General features: G+C 57.0%; 1 protein-coding gene across 3 annotated transcripts in view; it reads left to right on the top strand.

Annotated features, from left to right (window-relative positions):
- The window catches only part of PDGFRB (platelet derived growth factor receptor beta), a 36,467-nt gene extending 17,741 nt beyond the window's left edge, over positions 1-18,726 (top strand). For all 3 annotated transcript variants that reach the window (XM_032395301.1, XM_032395302.1, XM_032395303.1), the window contains 19 exons: positions 641-768; positions 883-1,057; positions 1,638-1,830; positions 2,527-2,642; positions 3,968-4,091; positions 4,442-4,653; positions 7,032-7,126; positions 8,055-8,187; positions 8,722-8,826; positions 9,173-9,283; positions 10,329-10,488; positions 11,136-11,296; positions 11,835-11,953; positions 12,215-12,337; positions 13,066-13,177; positions 13,633-13,732; positions 14,250-14,355; positions 15,218-15,450; positions 16,772-18,726. In XM_032395301.1, the coding sequence (XP_032251192.1) occupies positions 641-768; positions 883-1,057; positions 1,638-1,830; positions 2,527-2,642; positions 3,968-4,091; positions 4,442-4,653; positions 7,032-7,126; positions 8,055-8,187; positions 8,722-8,826; positions 9,173-9,283; positions 10,329-10,488; positions 11,136-11,296; positions 11,835-11,953; positions 12,215-12,337; positions 13,066-13,177; positions 13,633-13,732; positions 14,250-14,355; positions 15,218-15,450; positions 16,772-16,937 (2,672 nt within the window). In that variant the 3' untranslated portion in view covers positions 16,938-18,726. The remainder of the gene's footprint in view (positions 1-640; positions 769-882; positions 1,058-1,637; positions 1,831-2,526; positions 2,643-3,967; positions 4,092-4,441; positions 4,654-7,031; positions 7,127-8,054; positions 8,188-8,721; positions 8,827-9,172; positions 9,284-10,328; positions 10,489-11,135; positions 11,297-11,834; positions 11,954-12,214; positions 12,338-13,065; positions 13,178-13,632; positions 13,733-14,249; positions 14,356-15,217; positions 15,451-16,771) is intronic.
- The last annotated feature ends 3,742 nt before the right edge of the window (positions 18,727-22,468 follow it).

Below are 22,468 nucleotides of genomic sequence, written 5' to 3'. Positions count from 1 at the left end.
GTGGGCAATTTCATTTTTCACTGGATTCTCACTGTAGTCTTGGAAGGCAGGTAGTGTTTCCCCATTTTACAGGTGAGAAGCTTGAAACTCAGAGGTTGGAGTATGCCCGAGGTTATGGGGAAGGTGGGTGGCAGGGCTGGGCCGTATACCGTGGTAGGCAAAGGCATGGGCCTTGGAGCTGGTTGGGTTTGAATCCCAGCTGTGCACTGAGTTTGCATGGGGCACATAATGTCTCCGAGTCTGCTTTTTCCTCTGGAAAATGAGGAAAAGAATGACTGCCCACCTAGGGGGATTATTGTGAGGATTAAAGACAGAGGCTCCTTGGTACATGGTTTGTGCTCCATACCTTTCTCCTGTACGTAGGTGCCCAGGGAATACACTGACTGAAGACTGTTATCTCTTCTAGAATGTCAGTTCCATGAGGACAGGAATTTTATCTGTTGTGTTTACTGCTAAAGTCCCAGTGCCCAGCATAGTACTTGGCGTATAGGACATAGTTAACAAATATTTGTTGAATGAATGACTCTTCCGCACCAGACATCCGTTCCCTCTCTGAATCCCCACCCCATCCCCAAGCTGAAGGGCTGGTGTGGTGGCTGGTGGTGACTTCCTCAGCCCTAAACTAATCTCTCTCCACTAGTGTCATCCATCAATGTCTCAGTGAATGCAGTGCAGACCGTGGTCCGTCAGGGTGAGAACATCACCATCATGTGCATCGTGACCGGAAACGAGGTGGTCAACTTTGAATGGACATACCCACGCATGGAGGTAATGCTGGGCCAGGGGTTGGAGGAACGGCCAGGGAAGGATGGCTATCTTGACTTGCAGCCTAACTTCTTGGACCCTGCCTGACTGGGGGGCCTACCGCACCTGTTCCTCCAGAGTGGGCGGCTGGTGGAGCCAGTGACTGACTTCCTCTTCAATATGCCCTCCCACATACGCTCCATCCTGCACATCCCTAGTGCTGAGCTTGGCGATTCAGGGACCTACATCTGCAATGTATCGGAGAGTGTGAATGAGCATCAAGATGAAAAGTCCATCAATGTCACTGTGGTCGGTGCGTGCCTTGGGCTTAGCCCCCACCCTCCTTCTGAGCTGGACCTAGACCCTATCATAGCCCCAGGGTACTGTCAGCCCAATTCCAGTACAGCTCTAGCTTCAGTACCAACCAAAGCCCATTTCCAGAATAAACCCAAACCCAAACCAAAACGCAGTGTCAGCCCCAAATCCAACTCTAATCCCACCGTGGACTTTCTGCCTAGCCAGAACCTCAGCCCCAACCCGATATCTAAACCCAACTGCCATTCCAGGCCCAGGTCGCCCCATCCTCAAATTCAGCCAGGCTGCAGTGAGATCGACAACTCCAGTCCCAATCTCAAACCCAGCCCCCAAATCAGTATCAACCCCCAATTCGGCGCCTGGTCCAGTCTCAGTCCCAACTTCAACCCCAGCTCCGGTAACTCCATCACTGGTTCAGGTCCTAAAGTCTGAAGCCCCGCCCCCGGAAGGCCGGGCTCCTCTGGCCTTCCATGGATGCCTGGCCTCCAGGAGCCCCGCCCCCAGGGGGCGCTGCCCTATTGGTAGCCGGGCCTAGCCCCGCCCCCTGGGGCCCCGCCCCTGACGGCCGCCCCTTGCAGAGAATGGCTACGTGCGGCTGCTGGGAGAGCTGGACGCCGTACAATTCGCGGAGCTGCACCGCAGCCGGACTCTGCAGGTCGTGTTCGAGGCCTACCCGCCGCCTACTGTCATGTGGTTCAAGGACAACCGTACGCTAGGCGACTCCAACGCAGGCGAGATCTCCCTGTCCACACGCAATGTGTCTGAGACCCGGTGAGCAGCGGCCCACCCACTCCATTCTTGACGTTATTCCCTGCAGCTGCCAGGCAGCTCACAGCTTTCAGCCACTGGACACACCTAGATCCACGTTTCCTGAGAGCCTACTATGTGCGAGGCGCCGTGCCAGGCACTGGGGAGGCTGCAGAGATCCGAATAGACTGTTCCAGCCCTCCTAGAGTTTCCTGTCTAGTCGGGGAAACAGGCACGGGGCAGATGATCACCCAGATGTTTAGTTGTCCTTGTGATGGGGGGAACCAGCTGGGAGCAACTGAGGAGAAAAAGGCCAGATGATCAGGGAAGAGCGTGCCAGGCGGGCCACTACCACCTATGCATGGATGGTGGTCTGAAGGCTGCAGATGAGCAGGTGGATACAAGGTGCGGTCGGTGAGGATAAAGCCATGTCAGGCCTTTCTGCAGGAGTGAGATGTGGAGGGCAGAGGGAAAGGGTGCTTCCCCCGCCCTTGTCATCCCTCCCCAACCCCCCTCTTAGCTCAGTGGAGCCAGCTGCCAATGGGTGGGGATTCAGGAGACTGGTGTGAGTCCCACTCTGCTACTGACACCCGCGTGACCTTGGGAAGCCCCTGCCCCTCCCTGGGCCTGGTTTCTCTTGTCTGTACAAGGAGGTTGGGGGGGGGGGGGGGTTGTGAGAGTTCTTCCAGCTCTGGCAGCTAGGCCTGTCGTGCTCCACAGGTACGTGTCAGAACTGACGCTCGTGCGGGTGAAGGTGGCTGAGGCTGGCTGCTACACCATGCGGGCCTTCCATGAGGACGCGGAGGCCCAGCTGTCCTTCCAGCTGCAGGTCAACGGTACGGAGCCGTGCACCCTGCCTCCCCCACCCCCACCCCGCTTCCCTCTCCCTTCCTACCCTGTCCACCCACCCATAGGAGGAGAAGGAGCAGGAGAGGAAGCTGAGGACTCAGGAGGCTGGCTTCTAGGCTGAGCTCCAACACTTCCGCTCCTGTATGAACTCGGCATATCCCCTCTTTGGGCCTCAAGCTGTGTAAGGAGGCCAGTGGGCTACATTGGTGTCCCTAAAGCCTCAGGCATTCATGTACCAGTGCATGACTTTTCCTTCTCACATACCCTTATACTATACTACTAATTAGATAGATATTTATTGAGCAACAACAACACACCAGTCTGTTCAGGTTCTTGAGTCCCTGCCTTTGCGTCACTTGTCTCCTGCTGGGGGGAAGACAAACACTCAACAGTAGGGCAGAGAACAAGCAAATGACACAGAAGATTAGAAGGTAACAAGTGCTGTCGAAGTGGGAAAAAAGCTGGGTAGGGAGGATAGAGAGTTCAGGGGGCACGGGGCAGTGAGGGTTGCGATTTCAAATAGCCTGATCAAGTTGGCCTCATGGAGGCGACATTTTCGTGAAGACTTCTAAAAGGTGAGGGCATTCGCCAAGCGGTTCTGTGGGGCAAGGGCCCACCAAGCAGTACCCAGGCAGGACCAACAGCAGAAAGCCCGTGTGGCTGGAACCGAGGAGGGGGAGAGTGGTGGGAGATGAGGTCAGAGCTGAGACCTGGAAGTCGGGGTGGGGGGGGCAGATTGTGTGGGTCCCCTCGGGCCCTTGTATGGACTTTGGCTTTTACTGTGACTGAAATGACGGAGCCACGGCAGGGTTTTGAGCAGGGGAATGACACACTAATGACTTACTGTTTTGTCAATTGACTTTCTAAAAATAAATGTATTTTGAAAGAGAATTTAACCTCTCAATTGTAGATGGAAAATCAGCATCACATGTCATAAATATAAAGCAACCACTAAAATAAACTCTGGGAAAACAAAGCGATGCTATTAAATTCTAGCTCCATGCTCTCGCTTTCCCAGGGCTTTCTCTGACCCTCAGACCTGCTCTGTCTTTGTTAAAAGGGAAGATTAGCGAGCCTCAGAGAGGTGTTAGAGACAGACTAGCACCCTAGTGAGGCTTTCCCTTTGAAGTACCCAGAAGGGGAACCTGTCAGTTTTCACACAGTGATTCCTGGTATTTGATGTTCACCTGCAGCCTGAGGCTCCCCTCCCCCCACCCAGGGGAGACCCTGGGCCAGGTCCTCCCCTGGGCCTTTCTCACTGACTGTCCTTCCTGACCTCCCCACCTCCTGGCCTCCTGCCCTCTCCACGCAGTGCCTGTCCGTGTGCTGGAGCTGAGTGAAAGCCACCCTGCCAGTGGGGAGCAGACGGTCCGCTGTCGCGGCCGGGGCATGCCCCAGCCACACCTCACCTGGTCTACCTGCAGCGACCTCAAAAGGTAAGCAGACTCCGGGCCTCTGGCTCCCAGGGTAACCACAGCAGCCTGGAAGGACCCAGTGGAGGTCATCTAGTCCAGCCTCTTCCTCCGGGCACGCTGTTCCAGGCTAGAGCTCCGTCCAAGAAGATGTGGCTTCTTGGAGATGCTCTGCATGACCTAAACTGTCCCGTTTCCTTACCTTGACTCAGACGATCGAATGAAGGGAGTGGATTTTGCCGTCCAGGGCTCTCAGTTCTGGGGTAGGAGCGCCCCCTGCCGGTCAGTCGAGGGGCCACAGGAGGAATGAGCTCAGGGCCAGGCAGCGGGAAGCAGCAGGGACTGGAAGCTGACCCGGCTGGCTCTCCCGGCAGGTGTCCGCGCGAGCTGCCGCCCACGCCGCTGGGGAACAGTTCGGAGGAGGAGAGCCAGCTGGAGACTAACGTGACATACTGGCCCGAGGATCAGGAGTTCGAGGTGGTGAGCACACTGCGCCTGCGCCGTGTGGATCAGCCGCTGTCAGTGCGCTGCACTCTACACAACCTGCTGGGACGCGACATGCAGGAGGTCACCGTGGTGCCGCACTGTGAGTCCTCCGGCCCGGGTGGCCCCTGAAGACCCTCCACCCCCACCTCCACCCCGCCATTCTTGGAACTGTGCCCGTGAGCCCAGTGGGCCAGAGTCAGCGTGCCTGTGGGCACTCAGGAGCATGGCGAAGCCCACCAGAGTATGCCCCTGTGCACTTACACAACACCACAGTATCGGCACCCACGTGTACACCCATGAGGGTCTGTAAGCCAAGGCTGGGGTGTATGTCTGCTGCACGCGTGTCCTAAACCGTGAACAGCAGGCCTGATCCTTGGACACAGGTGCAAACCTGCCCGGTGTAGATATGTAAACCACATAATGAAGAACGCCCGAGCCCCAGATACACGTGCAAGGCTGCAGTGTATGTCTGCAAGCGTGTGCACAAGCGTGCATGACACCCGCCTCTGTGGGAACCCACCGAGCGCATGTGTATAAACCACGTATATGACCACGCCCAATCCCCAGCCATGTATATAAACCCACGAGTGTGTGTGGGGATGCACGATCGCACAAGGGTGCAGACAGTGCGCGTACAATTCCTGTGCGTGTGTGCAAACCGGCACGGTGCATGTCCGCAATGTGGAGTGGCAGCACCCCCTCTGTGGAAGCGTGCAAGCACAGTCTCTGCACATAGATGCCGTTGTACCGTGCGTGTTTGTGAGCAGGTGCACACACACACACACACACACACACACACACACACACATGATTCCTGTCCATAGGAATAGCGTCGGCCATGCATATAGTGTCCCTGGGCAGGCATTTCCCCCTGCGCTGGTACGTCGGTTGTTCGCTTGTTTCCTCTTTCTCCCTGGAGAAGCCCAGCCCTGCCTGCCCTTCTAGTGCCCTCAGTCCAGAGAGAAGGCAGACAAGGAACTAGGCAATCCCACTGCAGGGGGCAGTACTCTGGGGGGGAAGCCGAGAGGGAGGAGGGGCTCTGTGCCCAGCTGGGGGTTTCAGGAAAGTGTCCTGGAAAAAGAAAGCTTTAGGTCAAAACCCGAAAGATACCTGGGAGTTAGCCTGGTAAGGAATGGTGTTCCAGTCAAAGCGAATGGCCTGTGCGTGGGAGAGCCCAGAGGCAAAATGGGATCAGAGAACTCAAAGGCATTCAGTGTGGCTGGAGCCCAGAGTATGTGTGTATTTAGAGGGGGGGGAGATAAAGAGAGAAAGGGAAGGGAGTGGTAAAGGAGGGGCTCAGGGGCAGGCAGAAGCCAGGGAGAGCAAAGCTTTGGAGGCTGTGCGAGGCGTTGGCAGGTTGGTGGGCTCGCACGCACACGAGCCTCTCTGTATACAGAGCTGTCTCCGGCCCCCTGGCCTGTGGTGGGACAGGTGGGGGGTTCATACCTTATCTCACTCCCACTCCCATGCATGCACATGTACCCCTGAGCCAGTGGGCATCTGCAGACCAGCCCGGAGCAAGACAGAAGTAGAGCTTTTGTGTGCCACCTGAGGGGGGAGGCACGTACCAGCCCACAGGGAAACTACCGTGGCTGCACGAAGCCTCTTCTTTTTACTCAGTTGGCTCCTTAGAAAATTCAGACTTCCTTCCCAGGCCTGGGATGTGTGACCTGGTGGGGAGAGGGAGGAGAGGAGTGATGTTGGTCTGGGACCCTGAGGAGGAGGGACAGGGCCTCCAGGGGTGCCAAGAGGGGCAAGTGGGGGACAGAGGAAGAGGGAATGAGTTCTTCAGGGACCCCATGGGTGGCCAGTGGGGCAGGGTAGGGGAGATGAGGGTCTGGCAGGGGTGGATGCAAAGGGAGGGGAAGAGAATGGGAAATCGTATAGCAAAGAGGCCGAGGCCTTCGGGAGGAGACTTGGCGCTTGGGGGCCCAGAGTTAGCCCGACTTGGTCACCCCTGTTCCCTGGGGGATGCACCTTATAACTATCATCACTATCCCAACGCTGCTGGAGACTCCGGGTGAAGCAGGGGAGGAAACAGTCGGGATTCATCGGGCCGTGGGAGCTCAGTCCCTCAGTCCGTTGGCCCCTCGGTCAGGCTCTGTGCTAGCTGTGACAGCCAGGCGAGGGCATAGATTCAGGGGCGAGGGCAGCCCAGGCGGTCAGCAGCTGGCATCCAATCTGGAGCCACAGCACACAGGCCTGACTGAGCCCTGCAAGGGCTGAAGGCATATGGGGGCCCAGAGGGAGCTGAGCGCCGTTGTAACTGAGGGGCATATAGGTTCTTATGGGAGGTATGGCCCTGAGGGAGGGGCTGAGAGTCTGACATCACAGGCCATGGTTGGTGGAGGGGGGCTTCCCTTCCAGGCAGGACAGTAGAGAGGATTTGCCGTACCAGCGGTGGGGGGACGGGAGGACTGCCAGGGAGCTGCCAAGCTCCCCGTTTGCTTATGGCCAGCTCTTTGTCTCTGCCTCCAGCTCTGCCCTTCAAGGTGGTGGTGATCTCGGCCATCCTGGCCTTGGTGGTCCTCACAGTCATCTCCCTCATCATCCTCATCATGCTCTGGCAGAAGGTAACCTCCCACCCTTGCCTAGTGGGTGCAGACTGGCACACTATTTTTTTTTTTTTTACATGGAGCCCCCAGCTGCCCTTGAATGTTGCAGGATCTGGTCCCGTCCCAGCCCAGCACAGAGTGCAGGTGTAAAATGACATGGAGCTGCCTCCACCCCCAGCAGCAAGGGCCATCTCGGGCCTGGTCAGGACAGCCAGGGTCCCTTGTCTCTGCTCTGCCCTCCTGGGTCTTGCTTGGACATCAGCCCTGCCCCTCCCAGCCATAGGGCAAAGCACTTTCTGGGTGGACTACATGAGCTCCAGGATTCTTACAACTCTCACCCCCAGAGACTCCCAGGCTTCTACTGAAATGCATTCTAATCCTATTAACGTGTAATTTCAATGTTCTGTTCTGAGGCTTCACCATTCTGCAATCCCAACATTTTAAGATTCCTGAGTTAGGATTGCAGCACCCATGATTCTGTCATTCTAAGATTCCAATCCTGTGATCCCAACATCCTATGATTTCAGCATTGTAAGCTTACATCTTTCTGAGATTCCCACTGCAAGTGACCCCGCTTGGGGAGGGGCTGTCCACATCTAGCTGAGTGCCCCTAGCTTGTGTCACTTCCCAGGACTGCAGGATCACTACTCCCATCTGGAAGCAGCCAGGGCTCTGGGAGAAGCTGGCAAGCAGGTCCTGTTGAGCCAGGCCCTTGGCTATTAGCTGCTCCTTAGCCACCGCCAAGCTGGGGCCTCTTGGCACCTGTTCTCACTGAGCCCATGAAGCTGAGCTTTATCAGTAACTTGCTGTGTGACTTCAAATATGCCTCTGCCCCTCTCTGGGCCTCAGGGTCTCCTGCTCCATTTGTTCCATAAGGGGCTGTGGGCTAGTGGGCCCCAAAGCCCAGACCTCCTCTGATGATCCATCCCTGGTGTTGGTTTTGCAGAAGCCACGTTATGAGATCCGATGGAAGGTGATTGAATCCGTGAGCTCCGATGGCCATGAGTACATCTACGTGGACCCTATGCAGCTGCCCTACGACTCCACGTGGGAGCTGCCACGGGACCAGCTTGTGCTTGGTCAGTCCAGGGAGTCCTCGTGTGGCGGTCTGGGGACTGGCGGCGGGTGGGAAGACTGAGGTGTGATCCAGCCTTGCCATGACTAGCTTTGAGAACTAGGGCTGCTGTCTTGCCTTCTCTGGCCCTCAGTGCCCCCCTCCATACAATGGGGCAAGCTGATCCCCCAGGGAGGGTTCAGCACTGAGGTCCTATGATCCTGTGACTATGTGAGATAGGGCCCCTTCGTGGCAAGAGGGGGAGTATTAATCGAGGACAGGCTGCATGTCAGGCCTGTGCTTAGTCTAGCTGGGAAGGCTGAGGCGTGCAGAGGAGCTGAGCTCCCTTTTGGGATGGGAGGAAGGCTTCCAGGGACTAAAGATGGACCAGAAAGCAGGCAGGACTTAGATGAGACACCAGGAAGGGCTGCAAAACACTGTGGGAGACTCCTTGAGGGGAACACCTTAAGTCCAGGTTGGCTTGAGGGATTGACCTCCGAGAGAGCAGGCGATGCCGTTTCCTGGTGGGCCAGGAGCTGAAGGATCGTCTCTACCCCAGGACGCACCCTCGGCTCCGGGGCCTTTGGGCAGGTGGTGGAGGCCACAGCTCATGGCCTGAGCCATTCGCAGGCCACGATGAAAGTGGCGGTCAAGATGCTGAAATGTGAGTCCTGGGAGCCTGCCCCTCCCTCACATCTGGGCCCCCACGTCCCCCCTGCCCCCTGCGCACACATTCAGGCCCTCCCTGGTTCCGATTTGCACAAGCAATGTAGTCACCTGGCGGCCAGCACCACTCCAGACTCTGCTTTGGCTAAGAGGCTTCCTCACCCTGCCCCCCTTCCTGGCACCTCCTTCCCTCCCTGACCTTTCTCCCATCCTCTTTCTCCTCCCCCTACTCGTGGGTCCTCACCGCCCCAGGCCATCTGGGTCTTACAGTAGGGTGTGGAGCACAACAGCCTCCTTGGGGCCTGAGTGACAGGGCAGGCCTGAGGCCCCATCTCCCCCCTCAGCCACAGCCCGCAGCAGCGAGAAGCAAGCCCTCATGTCAGAGCTGAAGATCATGAGTCACCTCGGGCCCCATCTGAACGTGGTCAACTTGCTGGGGGCCTGCACCAAAGGAGGTACCAAAACCACTCCCCCAGAGGATTCTGGAAAGTGCCAGCAGCCCAAGCCTGGCCCCTCCCCACCCCCTCCTCAGTCCACGAACAACAGGACTCTCCAGCTGGAGGGTCTACACCCACCCTGTCCGGTGCCCTCACTTCACAGACCCAGATGGGGGTGGGATTTACAAACTCATGGAATCACGACACCTTCAAGGCCTAAGGACTCCTCAGGTCGGCCGTTTCCAAACCCAGGGGTCCTCTGACTTTTTAAAATTTTCAGAACACATTCTACAAACTCATAAATCCCAGCCCCTGTGAGGTGAGTTCTATCCCTACACTTGGAGACCACCAGCATGCTGACTGGGAGCTGCTTTCATTCAGATCATAGAATGAAGTCTCTCCAGCTAGTGTGTTTTTTTGAAACTCTGATTGCAAGTTAGGCCATAAAAAAAAAAAAGAAGTGTTATCATTGTTTGCAGCTGCTTATTGTGAGATTTGGGATTTTCCTCAGTATTGTGCAACCAAAATAAAATACAGAAGTGAATTGCACACATAGGCCAATTTATGTCCGCAAGATCCCTCCCATTTCAAAATGTTTGTTTTCATTAGTATCTTCAAGTTCCCACCGATTGACTTCAAGTAAATGTACTGTATTTGGATTGAAACGGTAACCTGATAATAAATGGTTGCTTTTATTTGCTTTATATACTGGGCTCCAGCCTGAGCTTCAGTCTGAAAACCGATCGGTGATATCTGCCATGTCCTTGCTACATGCCAGGCCCTGGGCCGAGCTGACAAAAGCATTATCTTACGAACGCTCACGGAGGTGGCTAGGATTAGCCCCATTTAACAGATGCGGAAAGTAAAGCTCTGCGAGAAGAAGTATCTCGCTCGTGGTCACAGAGGCAGGAAAAGAACCGGGGTTTGCCCAGTGCCAAAGCCTCTTGGCCGTCTTACCAAACTGCCTTTCCAAGGCGCAGCCCGTCATTAGCCTCGGGGCCCCGACGGCAGGTGTGTGCCCCCGCCCCCCAGAGGGGCCGTGCCTGAGCCTGTCCCCCCGCAGGACCCATCTACATCATCACCGAGTACTGCCGCTACGGCGACCTGGTGGACTACCTGCACCGCAACAAGCATACCTTCCTGCAGCGTTGCTCCGACAAGCGCCGCCCGCCCGGCGCCGAGCTCTACAGCAACGCCCTGCCCGGCGGGCTCCCGCTGCCCAGGTACGGCAGGAGGCTTCGGGGGCCCCGGGGAGAACCTGCGCACTCCCTCCCCGCCCGGCACGGAAGCTGAGGCCAGGCCGGGCAGAGACAGTTTAGGAGCCAGGGCGTGGGTCTGTCGCCGAAAGACATGCGAACTCACCCCTGTCCTCCCCGGCATCGGACCGATTTCCTGCGGTCTTTGGTCGGCCTCCGGAGACACGGGCTTACGTGACCCCGTAGCGCTCCGGGGAGCTGGCACTGCAGGCAGAGGCCTTGGGGCAACTCCTTGCCCACTCTGGGCTGTGGCTGGGCCCTCACAGGGCATCACAGCCAGACGGAAAGGCCGTGCTCCCTAGAAAGGTGCTGTGCTCCCTGCCCTTCTGTGGGATGCTGTGATCCCGCCTAGGCGTGAGCTCCCTGAGGACGTGCCCTGGGACCTGTGTCCTCCTAGCACCCCGCTGCCCAGCTTAGCGCCCCACGGGCTGGTTGGAAGGGCTCACTGCGTGGTCATTCCAGTTGTGACAGGCTGGAGGAAGATGGGTGTTGGAAAGAGAGAGGAAAGCCATGAGTGACAGGGCCTTGTGGGGCCTAGGGGCGAGCAGGGGCAGGAAGGGAAGCCAAAGGAAAGCCCGTGGGCCCTCCTTCTGTGATGTTCCTCTCTCCCCCAGCCACGTGTCTCTGCCCGGGGAGAGCGACGGTGGCTACATGGACATGAGCAAGGACGAGTCGGTGGACTACGTGCCCATGCTGGACATGAAAGGAGGCGTCAAATATGCAGACATCGAGTCCTCCAGCTACATGGCCCCTTATGACAACTATGTCCCCACCGGTGGGTGCGCCCAGGGTCCTCACCTAGGCGCAGCCACCACCCCTCTGCAGTCGTGCATTCCTATCAAAGCCTTTCGTATGCCCTGGCTGGCAACAACCCTGGGAGGAAGGTGGCCTTGTCCCCATTTCATAGATGCAGAAACTGAGGTTAACCATCTGCACAAAGCTGCTCTGTGATGGAGCCCCAGCGTTAACCTCTGTTTCTGGATCCAGAGCGGGAAGAGTTGGGGTTGGGGGGCTCCTTGGCCTCCTGGGGCATGGGCACAGAGAAGGCCGCGGGCTGACCCAGTCCCTGAGAGCCAAGCGGGTCAGGCTCCGTAAAGGTGGCCCGGGGCTAATGCCAAAGGCTTCTCTGGCCAACGAGAGCACTGATGAGGTAGGAGAGGTTTACATTAGGTGTTTGGAAATTGTTTTCCTTTTGTGGGGGACTTGGAGGATCAGTAGCCACCTGTATTGGGCCAATACAAGACCAAAAGGGCAGGGGTTCTGTGGGCCACGTGGAGACACAAGATGGTCGGTGAACTTCTGTTCTCCCCTAGCTCCCGAGAGGACCTGTCGGGTAACTCTGATCAACGAGTCCCCAGTGCTTAGCTACACAGATCTCGTGGGCTTCAGCTACCAGGTGGCCAATGGCATGGAGTTCCTGGCCTCCAAGAACGTACGTGTGGTCACAGTGGGCAGTTAGGGTCATGGGGAGGTGGGCCACCCAGCCAGCCAGGGTCCTCCAAGTACCCAGCTCCATATGGCAGCGATGTCCCCTCTGGTGGGTGAGGACAGTGAACGCCCTCACCATGTGGCCCCTCTCACCTGTGTGGCCTCTCACACCTGTCTGGTCATACATTTTCCCCAAAGCCCTTGACAGGCAGGTCTTTCCCCACAACTGCCCCCAAGGCCTCAGCTCCCATCCCCCCCAACCCAGTGTGTCCACCGAGATCTGGCAGCCAGAAATGTGCTCATCTGTGAGGGCAAGCTGGTCAAGATCTGTGACTTCGGCCTGGCTCGTGACATCATGCGAGACTCAAACTATATCTCCAAAGGCAGCGTGAGTACCTTGCCTGATCCCGTGTGTCTCTGACCCTGGGAACAAGTTCTCTCCCGGTCAGCATGGCTGTGGCACAAGGGAGATCAGGACGGAGCTCCTTGTGACCTGCCCTGTCCAGTGGTGACAGGCTTGGCCTGCCTAGCCATGTGTGCAGGCCCAGGAAGGGAAGCCACCAGCTGTGCGGAGTGGGGTGGAGATGCTAAGGGTGTGAGGGTGAGCCCAGGGCTCAAATTCACCGGTCATGACAGGACCAGCTGTAATGGGTCCTGGGAAGGGTGGAAACGGAGCAGGTCAAATGTGTATTTGGTTAAATGTGACCATCCTGCCTGCCACTCATGTTCCCACTTTCCACAAGGGGACAGTGAACCCCAGAGCTGGAGGGACTCTAGACCCCAGAGATCGAAGGTGGCCAGGTCACAGCTGGGTGGTACCTTGGCGTGTCTCTGGCTCTCCTGCTCTCTACCAAGCCAGGGGTCTCTACTGGGGTCAGGAAGAGGGGCTACAGACCCTGGGGCTCTTGCTCAGGGATAAGAGCTCCATGTCATCAGCTGTGGGTAAAGAAACTTGGCCTTCCGGTCCTCTGGCCAGTACTGGGATGGCTGTGGGATCTGCTCGCCTGTAGGAGCGGGCTCTCAGGGCCCGGGGAGCCAGGGGCTGGAGCAGGAACTGCCAGGTGCAGAGTGGGGCTTGGCCCTCCTTGTACTTCGTACCGTCCTGCCCTTCCACAGACCTTCCTGCCTCTGAAGTGGATGGCTCCCGAGAGCATCTTCAACAGCCTCTATACCACCCTGAGCGACGTGTGGTCCTTCGGGATCCTACTCTGGGAGATCTTCACCCTGGGTATGCTTCCTTTCCCCCCAGCCCTCAGGGGCACAGCACAGCCTCCACCCTGACCACTCATACCTCCAGCCTGGTGGGGCTGTGGGGACAGGCTCTGGGGCAGGGGGCAGGGCTCTGGTTCAAGTCACCGCTCTCTGGGGCTTTCTCGCTGCTATGTGACCTTGGCAAGTCCCTTTCCTCTCTGGGTCTCTTTACTTCCCCAGCTGATTATGGATGGGTTTGGAAGCGACATCAGAAAGCCTACTTGATTCTGGTGTTCTCTGGTCCTCTGTTTCTGGGGAGGGTTGCAGTCTCTGTCCCGAGCCTCTAAAGGGGGCTCCCATTTCTCAGTGCCAAGGCCGCTGTACCCTCGTCCATTCTAGGGCTGGTGTGCCTCTCTCTGTCCCATAGAATAGGGTACCTGCCATTCTTCTACACCTCCGAGCCTGTATATCTCTTGTCTCTGCTCCCTGCAGGTGGCACCCCTTACCCAGAGCTACCCATGAATGAGCAGTTCTATAATGCCATCAAGCGGGGATACCGCATGGCCCAGCCTGCCCATGCCTCCGACGAGATGTGAGTGGAGCATTTGGGAGGATTTTTTGGGTGCAAACAGTAGATATCCAACTTAACTGGCTTAAGGCAAAGATAGATTAGTCCAGAGATCTAGAAAAACCTCAGTATAGCTGGATCTCGGTGTTCAGAGGCTGTCGTCAGGAATCTGGTTCTACCTGGCCCTGCTTTCCTCCGTGCTGGCTGCGTTTTCAGGCCAAATGGCTACCTGCTCACTGCTTTCACCATAGTTCGGGCAAAAGGCCCCGAGCTGACTGTCAAGGGCTCAGCTGGGGTCACGTGCCCATCCAGAGCCAGCCATTGAACTGAGAGCCATGAAAACTACCAGCCAGACCTGGGTCATGTGCTCAACAAGGTGGCCCGCCGCATGGAACCACCAATGGGGGGAGGGCCTCCTCAGGGAACAGGAAAAACAGTCCCTCTCCACCTGTCCTCCCCAGCTCCCTTCGTTGCTCACCTGGTTCTGGGAGGCAGCAGACCCCGAGCCAGAGACCCTGACCCTCTCTCTGCCTCTCCCCAGTTATGAGATCATGCAGAAGTGCTGGGAAGAGAAGTTTGAGATCCGGCCTCCTTTCTCCCAGCTGGTGCTGCTTCTCGAGAGGCTGCTGGGCGAGGGGTACAAAAAGGTATGCTGAGGCAGCAAAACAGAGAGTTCTGGCCCAGAAATCAGACACTGGGTACAAGGCTCTATGTGTCATGCTGGTATTTGAGGGACCACCTTGTACCTGCTTGGGCCTCAGTTTCCCTGCTGGTACTAGTAAGGGATTGGCTGGAGCTGTGAATTGAATTTATTTTAGCAGCACAGCGTTTTTTGAAATGAAATCCTGTGTGGAAGCCGATGCCCACAGCCCCCTTCATCCTGCGTCCCTCCTCATGCCTTTACACCCATGCCAAGGCCTGGGGCTCCTTCAGAAGTCTGAACAGCCTCAGGCTACCTGTCTGCTAAGGGCCTGACCATTTGAGCCTGTTGCAGGCTGGTCAAGGCAAATGGAGCCAGCAGGGCCTTAAAACCCGGCCTGTCCACCAGAGGGAGTTACAGCGAGGGGTGACGCACGTCCCCTTTCCCCTGACCCGTTCCTAACCACACTCCCACCCACGTTCGGTCACAGCTCAGCACCCAGTGAGATAGATTGGGTTGTCACCATTTAGCAGCTAGGGAAACTGAGGCCGCACTGCAGGAGGCTGAGGCAAGGTGAGAGCCCACACCTGTCTACTCTGAAGTAGGGGAAGTGCTAGGGTCACGGGCACCAGTCTGCTGACTGTCCCCTCCCTGGGTGGCCCCGAGCTCACCTGGTCTTGTGCGATGCCAGCTGGGAGAGCCGCCCAGCTGTGTGTGGCTTTGGGCAATTCCCCTTCTGCTCCGAGCACCAGTTGCCTAATTCACACAAGGCAGGAGGGGCCAGGTCAGGGTCTAATGGTAGACTATCCCCACGGGCATTTCTGGTCTGACCCTCCCTGTTTCTCCGGCTCTCCCTCCCCGTGGAGCAGAAGTACCAGCAGGTGGATGAGGAGTTTCTGAGGAGCGACCACCCAGCCGTCCTTCGGTCCCAAGCCCGCTTGCCTGGCTTCCATGGCCTCCGATCCCCCCTGGACACCAGCTCTGTGCTCTACACGGCTGTGCAGCCCAACGAGGGTGACAACGACTATATCATCCCCCTGCCTGACCCCAAACCTGAGGTTGCTGATGAGGGCCCACTGGAGAGTTCTCCCAGCCTTGCCAGGTAGTCACTGTGGCCTGAGGTCCAAGGCAATAGTGTGCAGTGTGTGTGTGTGTGTGTGTCTTTCTGTCTGTCTGTGTCTTCATGCCGCCAGGCTTGCCTTAGAAGTCAGTTACCTGGGGTGAGTATTGATTCCTGCCAGTGAGCAGAAGGGAGAACTGAACTCATTTGACTTCTGATGACCTCAGGGGGAAAGGGCAGGCTGGTGAGAGACAGAAAGGCTGGGACTTACTTGCAAGGGAGCTGTTTCCTGGAATGTGGCCCCCATAGGCCATCTCTCTGCTCCTCTCCCTAAGCCTTATCCAGGCCCTAAGGAGAAGTAGGAAATGTAATCAGCATCCCCAGCACCCTGTGTATTACTCTGGGGTCATCGCCAGCCCTGGCCTGTGCTCCGTTCTCCAGCACCACGTCCTCAGGGCCCCCGGGAGCCAGGCGTGGTCGTAGGAGCCCTGGTGCCCACAGGAGTTGGGGCCAGAATTCTGACTGGGAAGGAGATTCGTGCTTTTTTTTTTTTTTTGCCTTTGGGATGTGGTGAAGTTACAGTGGGTGAGGGTTGGAGGAAGGCCCAGCCTTTGCCTGGACTTCACCTTCAGACAGGATCTTCCCTCAGCTGGAGAGGAGAGTTGTCCCCCCTCCATGAGGCCAGACGCCCCCCCACCAACCAGATCCACTTTGTGGTGGAGTGGCAGCGGCCGCAGGCAGGGTTCCAGCTCCAGCTGTGGCCCCAGCTGCCGTGAGGCCCGGCCAGGCCCCGTCTCTGCGAGCCTCCGTCTCTGCACGGGCACTAGGAGCACCCACGAGAACTAGAAGGCCCTCTCCGCCTTCCTTAGGAGCACAGGTTGCCAGGCTCCAGGTAGCCAGCGGGCGGAGGAGTTCAGCTCAGAGCTCAGACAGCTTGAGGGGGGACCGCCGGCCTGTCCGGTGCCCTCACACAAGCCGCCCCCGCTCCCCGAGCCTCCGTTTTGTCCTCTCTAAAATGAAAACAGTAACGCCCATCTATGTGGGCCTTGTCGGTGGCTTCCGTGAGATGGCAAGCGCCTTCCGGGGTGCCGGGCACGGAGGTGCTGATGAGAGAGGAACGGGCTCCGGAGCCAGCTGGATCTGCTGCTGGAAGTCGGACCGTGCGCTGCAGGCCGCTGACATCGCCGGGCCGAGAGGCCGCGCCCTCCTGGCGCCTGCCTCGTGTAGCCTTCACAGGGCTCAGAGGAACTCAAGGGTGGGAGGCGCGTGGTGCACGCTTGAACACTCAGAAAGCTCTTGATGGCTGCTATCATCTCACCGTGGCTCCCTCCCAGCCCCTCACTCACTTGTCTTCTCCTCCTAGCTCCACCCTGAATGAAGCGAACACGTCCTCTACCATCTCCTGTGACAGCCCCCTGGAGCCCCAAGAGGAGCCCGAACCCCAGGTGGAGCCGGAGCTGGAGCTGGAGCCCCCACTGGACTCGAGCTGCCCTGGGCATCGGGCTGAGGCAGAGGACAGCTTCCTGTAGGGGGCTGGCCCCACCCTGCCCCACCTGAAGCTCCCCCTCTACCTCCCAGCACCCAGCGCCTCCTGGCCTGGCCTGGCCTCCCATCAGCCGCCACTTTCTAGAAAGCTTTTGTCCCTGGCATGTGGCACCCCAGCCGCTGGGGCTGCCTTAGGAGGCAAGAGAGCTGCAGGGGTCACGACCAGCCCTCTGCCTCTGGGGAGGCCCTGTGATGGGAGCCAGGGCTCTCCCGGGACACTTAGTTTCTCCATCTGTAGGATGGGAGCGCAGGGCCCAGTGGCGCAGAATCTGGGCTTCTGTCTCCCTGGCTGACAGGTGGGGAGGTCGGAATCCCTAGAGAGATTCTCGGGGTTCAGGAGGTATGAATTAATGTTCTTCTGTTCAGCCAGCTACTCCTCAAGAAGCTGTAGCTTTCTCCTCGCACTTTCATCCACCTAAGAGCTGGGGAAGGGACCCTGGCATCCCTGGCTCCTGGCTGAGGGGGGGCCTGGCCTCGGACAGTGATGTTCATCCAGAAGCCACCTCTCCTTGATGCCAATCTCCACTTTCCCAGGCCCGAGCTGGTCTGGGGCCATCCATGCTTCATGCTGGGGGCTGAGCCAAGTCCAGGACACTCTGGCCCACAGCCCCTGTCCCAGGCACTTGGGACACACCTCCCCATACAAGTGCCCGTGTCCATGTCTGCCTGGCCCCATAAGTGCCGGGGTCTTCTTCCTTATCACCGCCGGTCTTACTCCACCCACCAGAGTCTCCAGGGCCAGGCGGGCCCCACATCTGTGATGAGCGTGTGGATGTGCCTGCGAGAAATGTCCACGTGTGTGGATCAAGATGCACTTTGGACCTGATATGGGACCTTGGAGGAATTCTCACCCTCTCCAGGCCTGTTTGCCCTGTTGAAAAATGAGCAAGATGGACTCGCTGACTTCTGGTGCCCTGCCGGCACTAACGTTCTCGAACATTGCAGGGGGTGGCACACGTGCCCAGATGAAGCAAAGCCAAACACTCCAAACCTCCGTCCTAGGGGTCAGCTGGGGTCTGGGGAGATTCCGGACCATGCATCACACTCTGGGCATTCAGAACTGTGCCCCTTCCCCAGACCCCCAGCAAGTCCCAGAAGGCCAGCTGCACAGATCTTGACTCGGAGTGACAGCCAGTGTCTTGGAAAGCCCCCAGCAGCTGCCCCATGGGAAGACCACGGGGCCCTCTCAGACCCACCAATGACCTCTGGAGCCATCCTGAGCAAAGGAGGCAGAGGGGGCAGATCAGACACCCTTGTGCAGTCTGCTCTCCTGCACCTGCCGTCCAAGTCTGTGCCACAGACATCATGGACAGTGAGGGCTCCTGGGGGCCCCCAGAAAGTACAAGAAGCCTTTGTAGGGAACCTGAGAGGGGTGCAAGAGGCGGGTACTTTGGGGGTTGCCTTCTCACCCAGTAGCTGCCTGGTCCCTGAGGGCATCACTGCCCAGGCCCGCTTGCTGCACTCTCTCTGCCAACCACACCCCGGCTAGGTGAGCAGTGGGGGTGCCAGGCGAGCGAGGGCCATGGCCAAGACTCCTGGCAGGAGGAAAGCCGGAAGTGGGCACCAGCCCCCTCAGCCGGGCCAGGAGAGGGAGGAGGTTCTCACTACGGTACCAAAGATGTAATCACCTAGGTTTACAAGTATTTTAGGACTCACATTAACTCACATTTATACAGCAGAAGTGCTATTTTATATGCCATCAAATTTTCCTATCTGTGTACTTTTTTTTTTTTTTAAGAGAAAGATTTTAATATTAAACCTGGTGCTTCTCACTCATGGACTTTGTGGTCTCTCGCGGGTTTAGGCCCTGTGCCTGGGAGGTGGCAGGAGTGGAGTGGGGCAGATGGGGCTGAGCCCTAGCCACAGTGTCCCCACACAGGGTCCTTCAGCTCGGAGTCTCAGTTCCATCTGTAAAATGGGGTTCGCACACTCCCTCCACCACCTGCTAGCAGCTGGACGGCCTGGACCTTGGGCTTTGGCTTCCCAAGGTGTGAAATGGAAAGGCCCTTCGGGCTCTGCAGTGCCTGGCTCTGGGACAGGCCGGACTGTTCACAGGCTCCTGTTGAGAAGCCTGAGCTCCTCCTGCGCCCCCCCCACCCCACCATGTGCTTTGGCTTTGGCTGGTAAGCTGGGACGCCCCCTGCCCTCCCCTCCATTCTGCCCACGGGCCAGAGGGAGGCTGGTGTGGCTTGTGACAGGCATCCGCTCCAGCCCGGATTCCAGGCCCTGGTGAGTAGCGGCTGGGTCTCAAGTAGGAGCAGGACAGACAGAGCACCCATGGGGGCCGGAGAACAGTAAGAAGTGAGGAGAGAGGGCAACTAGAGAAGGAAGAGGAAGAGAGAGAGGAAGGTGGGTGGGGAGGGGAGGTGGGAGCGGCCAGAGTGAGGCCAGGGAGGGAATGGGGCCCAGCTGTGTCTCTGAGCGCAGTCTAGCTAGGCCGGGCATCGGGGTGCAGACCCAGCAGGCCCCAGGCCCCTCATGAGTGCAGCGGCTCAGTGGAATGGGGCTGGCATGAGCCAGGCATCCTGGTACCTGCTGGCCAGCTCCATCCTGCCCATAGGCTCCACAGCCCAGGCCAGGCCTGACGGATCATGGGGCCAGGGCAACAGAGCCAACGGGGGCAAGGGCCAGAGTGCAAGGGTCTTAGACCCAGGCTATGGCTTCCTGACCTTCTCACTTGGGCCTTTTGGCAGGGGTCACCCAAGGTAGAACCGGCTGTCAGCCCAAGATCTATCATACCTCACTGTGTGATCTTGGCCATCCCTTGCTCTCTCTGATGTGGGGAAGGGGGCATCTCCATTAGCTTCTGGGGCACAGGCACCTCTCTTTGGAACCACACGCCTCCCTGGACTGCCGCCAGGGGCCTGGGCTGTGGCTGCCAGCGGGCAGACGTGGGCAGCTCTGACTCACAGGCCCGGCCGCCAACGCAGGGGCAGCCGAACCACGCCAGGGGAAACCCCACCCACTACATGGCCTGGCCACACAAAGCCCACCCTCCTGGGGGGCCTGGCTTCAGAGAGCACCCGGAGCCTATGACCTACTCTTTCCTGGCTGTGGTAGAAGATGAATAAGCCAATCCCTGGATCTGCCCCCAGAAAGAGAGTAAACAACCCACATTCCAGACGGGAATTATCTTTGCTCATGGGACAAGCCTCTGTCTGGAGGTCAGGAGACTTGGGCTCCCTCCACTTCAGGTCTGCTCCTTAGGGGACCTTGGCTAGATTACACCACATCAGGCCTCAATCTCCCCAGCAGTAAATGGAGCTAATGATGTCACAGAGAGAGAAAGGATGAGGAAAAGCCGGTAAGCACTGAGCAGCTACTCTGTGCCAGGCCTGTCCTGGCCCATTTTCTCATTTTACCCTCACACCAACCCTAGGAACCAGGTACCACTACTGTCCCCGTATTACACGTGAAGCCAGTTCAGGAAGGTTTTGAAGTGACCTGCCCAAGGCCATCTGGTCGGGGCAGCAGGGACAGGATCCCGGCTGACTCCCAAGTCAGCGCTCAGGGAGGTAAAGTGCTCAGCCAAGGTTGCAGAGCTGGGGACGGGGGAAGCCTGGGTCCCAACCCCTGTCTCCAGACTCCAGACCTGTGTGGTGCCCAGACAGAGTAGGGAAGGATTGGGTAAGAGGAAAGAGCTAAGTGAACCTGAGGGCTAGCGGAGGGCGTGCAGGAGTCGGCCGGGGGGCGGGGGCGGGGGGCGGCGAACCACAGGTCACCTCTGCTGGCTCCTTCCTCCCAGCCTTGCCACTCAGGCGGGCCCAAGGGAACGGGTGAGCTGGAACTTTCCTTCCAGACGGATGAGCCACTTGGACTGTACAATTCTTCCGCTGCCCTATTCACAGCCAAGGGCCTTGTTCCTGGAAAAAGAGGGAAAGACTGGAAGGAGTAATTGCTCGTGGGACCCTAACCTTCAGCTGATGCACGGCTCACAACCCCCACTGATGCCCTTCCTCTGTGCTATAGGGCACACGGTCTAAAGGCCTCTTTCATTTGTCTGGTCAACTCCATAATAATTAAAAATTACTTTTATAAAAGTATTTATGTAACATATGCCTGTATTAAAAAAATCCATTCTCAAAATATATAACATAGAAAGTCTTTTCTTTGTGTATTTTGTATTTTAGACTCCAGTAACATAGTAAATGTGTCTTTTCTTCATTCGGCAACTCTGTGTGTAAGAATTTATCTTATGGAAAATTCACCTCTCACTATTAACAGTTTAGTTATATCCTTCTGGGGCTTCCCCCCCCTTACATCTATATTAATATTGGTATTTTATATCTGTACCTATCTGTGTAAATATATAATTACAATTTTAAATAAAACTACCACTACCATTTTGCAACTTTTGTTTTTTCTTAAGAACACATCATGGGCACACTCACAGGTCAGTGATACGTGTAGATAGTAATGTGTTCATCATGAGAGTTGCACATAATTTAAAGGATAGCTGTGCCATAAATTATTTGACCAGTCCTCCAAGTTCTCAGTTATGCTGGAATGACCACTGTTCATAAAGTTTGTTTGTTTATTTATTTATTTATTTTTTTAAAGTAGGCTCCACGCTAGGCTTGAACTCATGACCTGAGAACAAGACCTGAGCTGAGATTAAAAGTCGGACATGTAACCCAGGTGCCCCCATAAAGTATATTTGTATTTGTACATTTTTGTAAGTATCTGTGTCCATAGGTTAAATTCCTAGACACAGAGCTGCTTAGTAAATAGAATAAACATTTAAAATGTTACTGGAGTCTAAAAGTTGCCTTTAAAATATGCAAAATCATAAGGCTTCTGAGAAGCTAAGAAAATCGAACAGAAAAGTGATGAAAACAACATTATTTAATTCTGGCCAGGTACTCTGACCTCCTGAAAGAAGTCTGGAGCCCCGTCTGTTTGTAGAGAAAAGCCACAAACAAGGGGTAGAACAGAGTTAAAGACGGAGGGCGCCGAGTGGAGACTTTCTCCCTGGAGTGACCAGAGGGCTGAGAAGACCCGCCAAGGCAGGAACTTGCCTGCGACGCTGATATTCAGGGCTCCCGGGGGCTGGCCCCCAGCCCACATCCAGAGGGCACCCACTTGTTGGGAAACCTAGCTCGTCCTGGCTACCTGGGCCCTGCCCGAGTCCCTTGCTGTTCCTGACAGCGGTCCCATGTGATGCTCACAATCAGCCTGGGAGAGAAGCCAAGAGCTCAGTTCCCGAGGAGGAAGCTGAGGCTCAGCGCCATCAAATGCTGGCCCGAGCTCACACATAGCAGGTTCTTGCCTGCCAGTCTGGTGTCCTTCTACCGCCTTCTTCAGGGAGTTTCTAAGGCCATTTCCCAAGACTTGGAGGGAGCAGCAGACTGGGCCCTGGCATCAGCCTGCTGGCTGCCACTCAGGGTGTGGCTCCTGGAACCCCGGGGGAGGGGGGAGGGCTCTTCTTGGAGTGGGGTCCCGGGGCTTCTCTGGGCTATGACAGAGGCCCACAGCTCAGAATAAAATCTGCTACGGCTGCCTCCACGGCCTGATG

The sequence above is a fragment of the Phoca vitulina genome, unplaced genomic scaffold (assembly GCF_004348235.1).
Source record: "Phoca vitulina isolate PV1807 unplaced genomic scaffold, GSC_HSeal_1.0 scaffold83, whole genome shotgun sequence".
NCBI lineage: Eukaryota > Metazoa > Chordata > Mammalia > Carnivora > Phocidae > Phoca > Phoca vitulina.
This window is presented reverse-complemented; position numbering and strand designations above follow the sequence as displayed.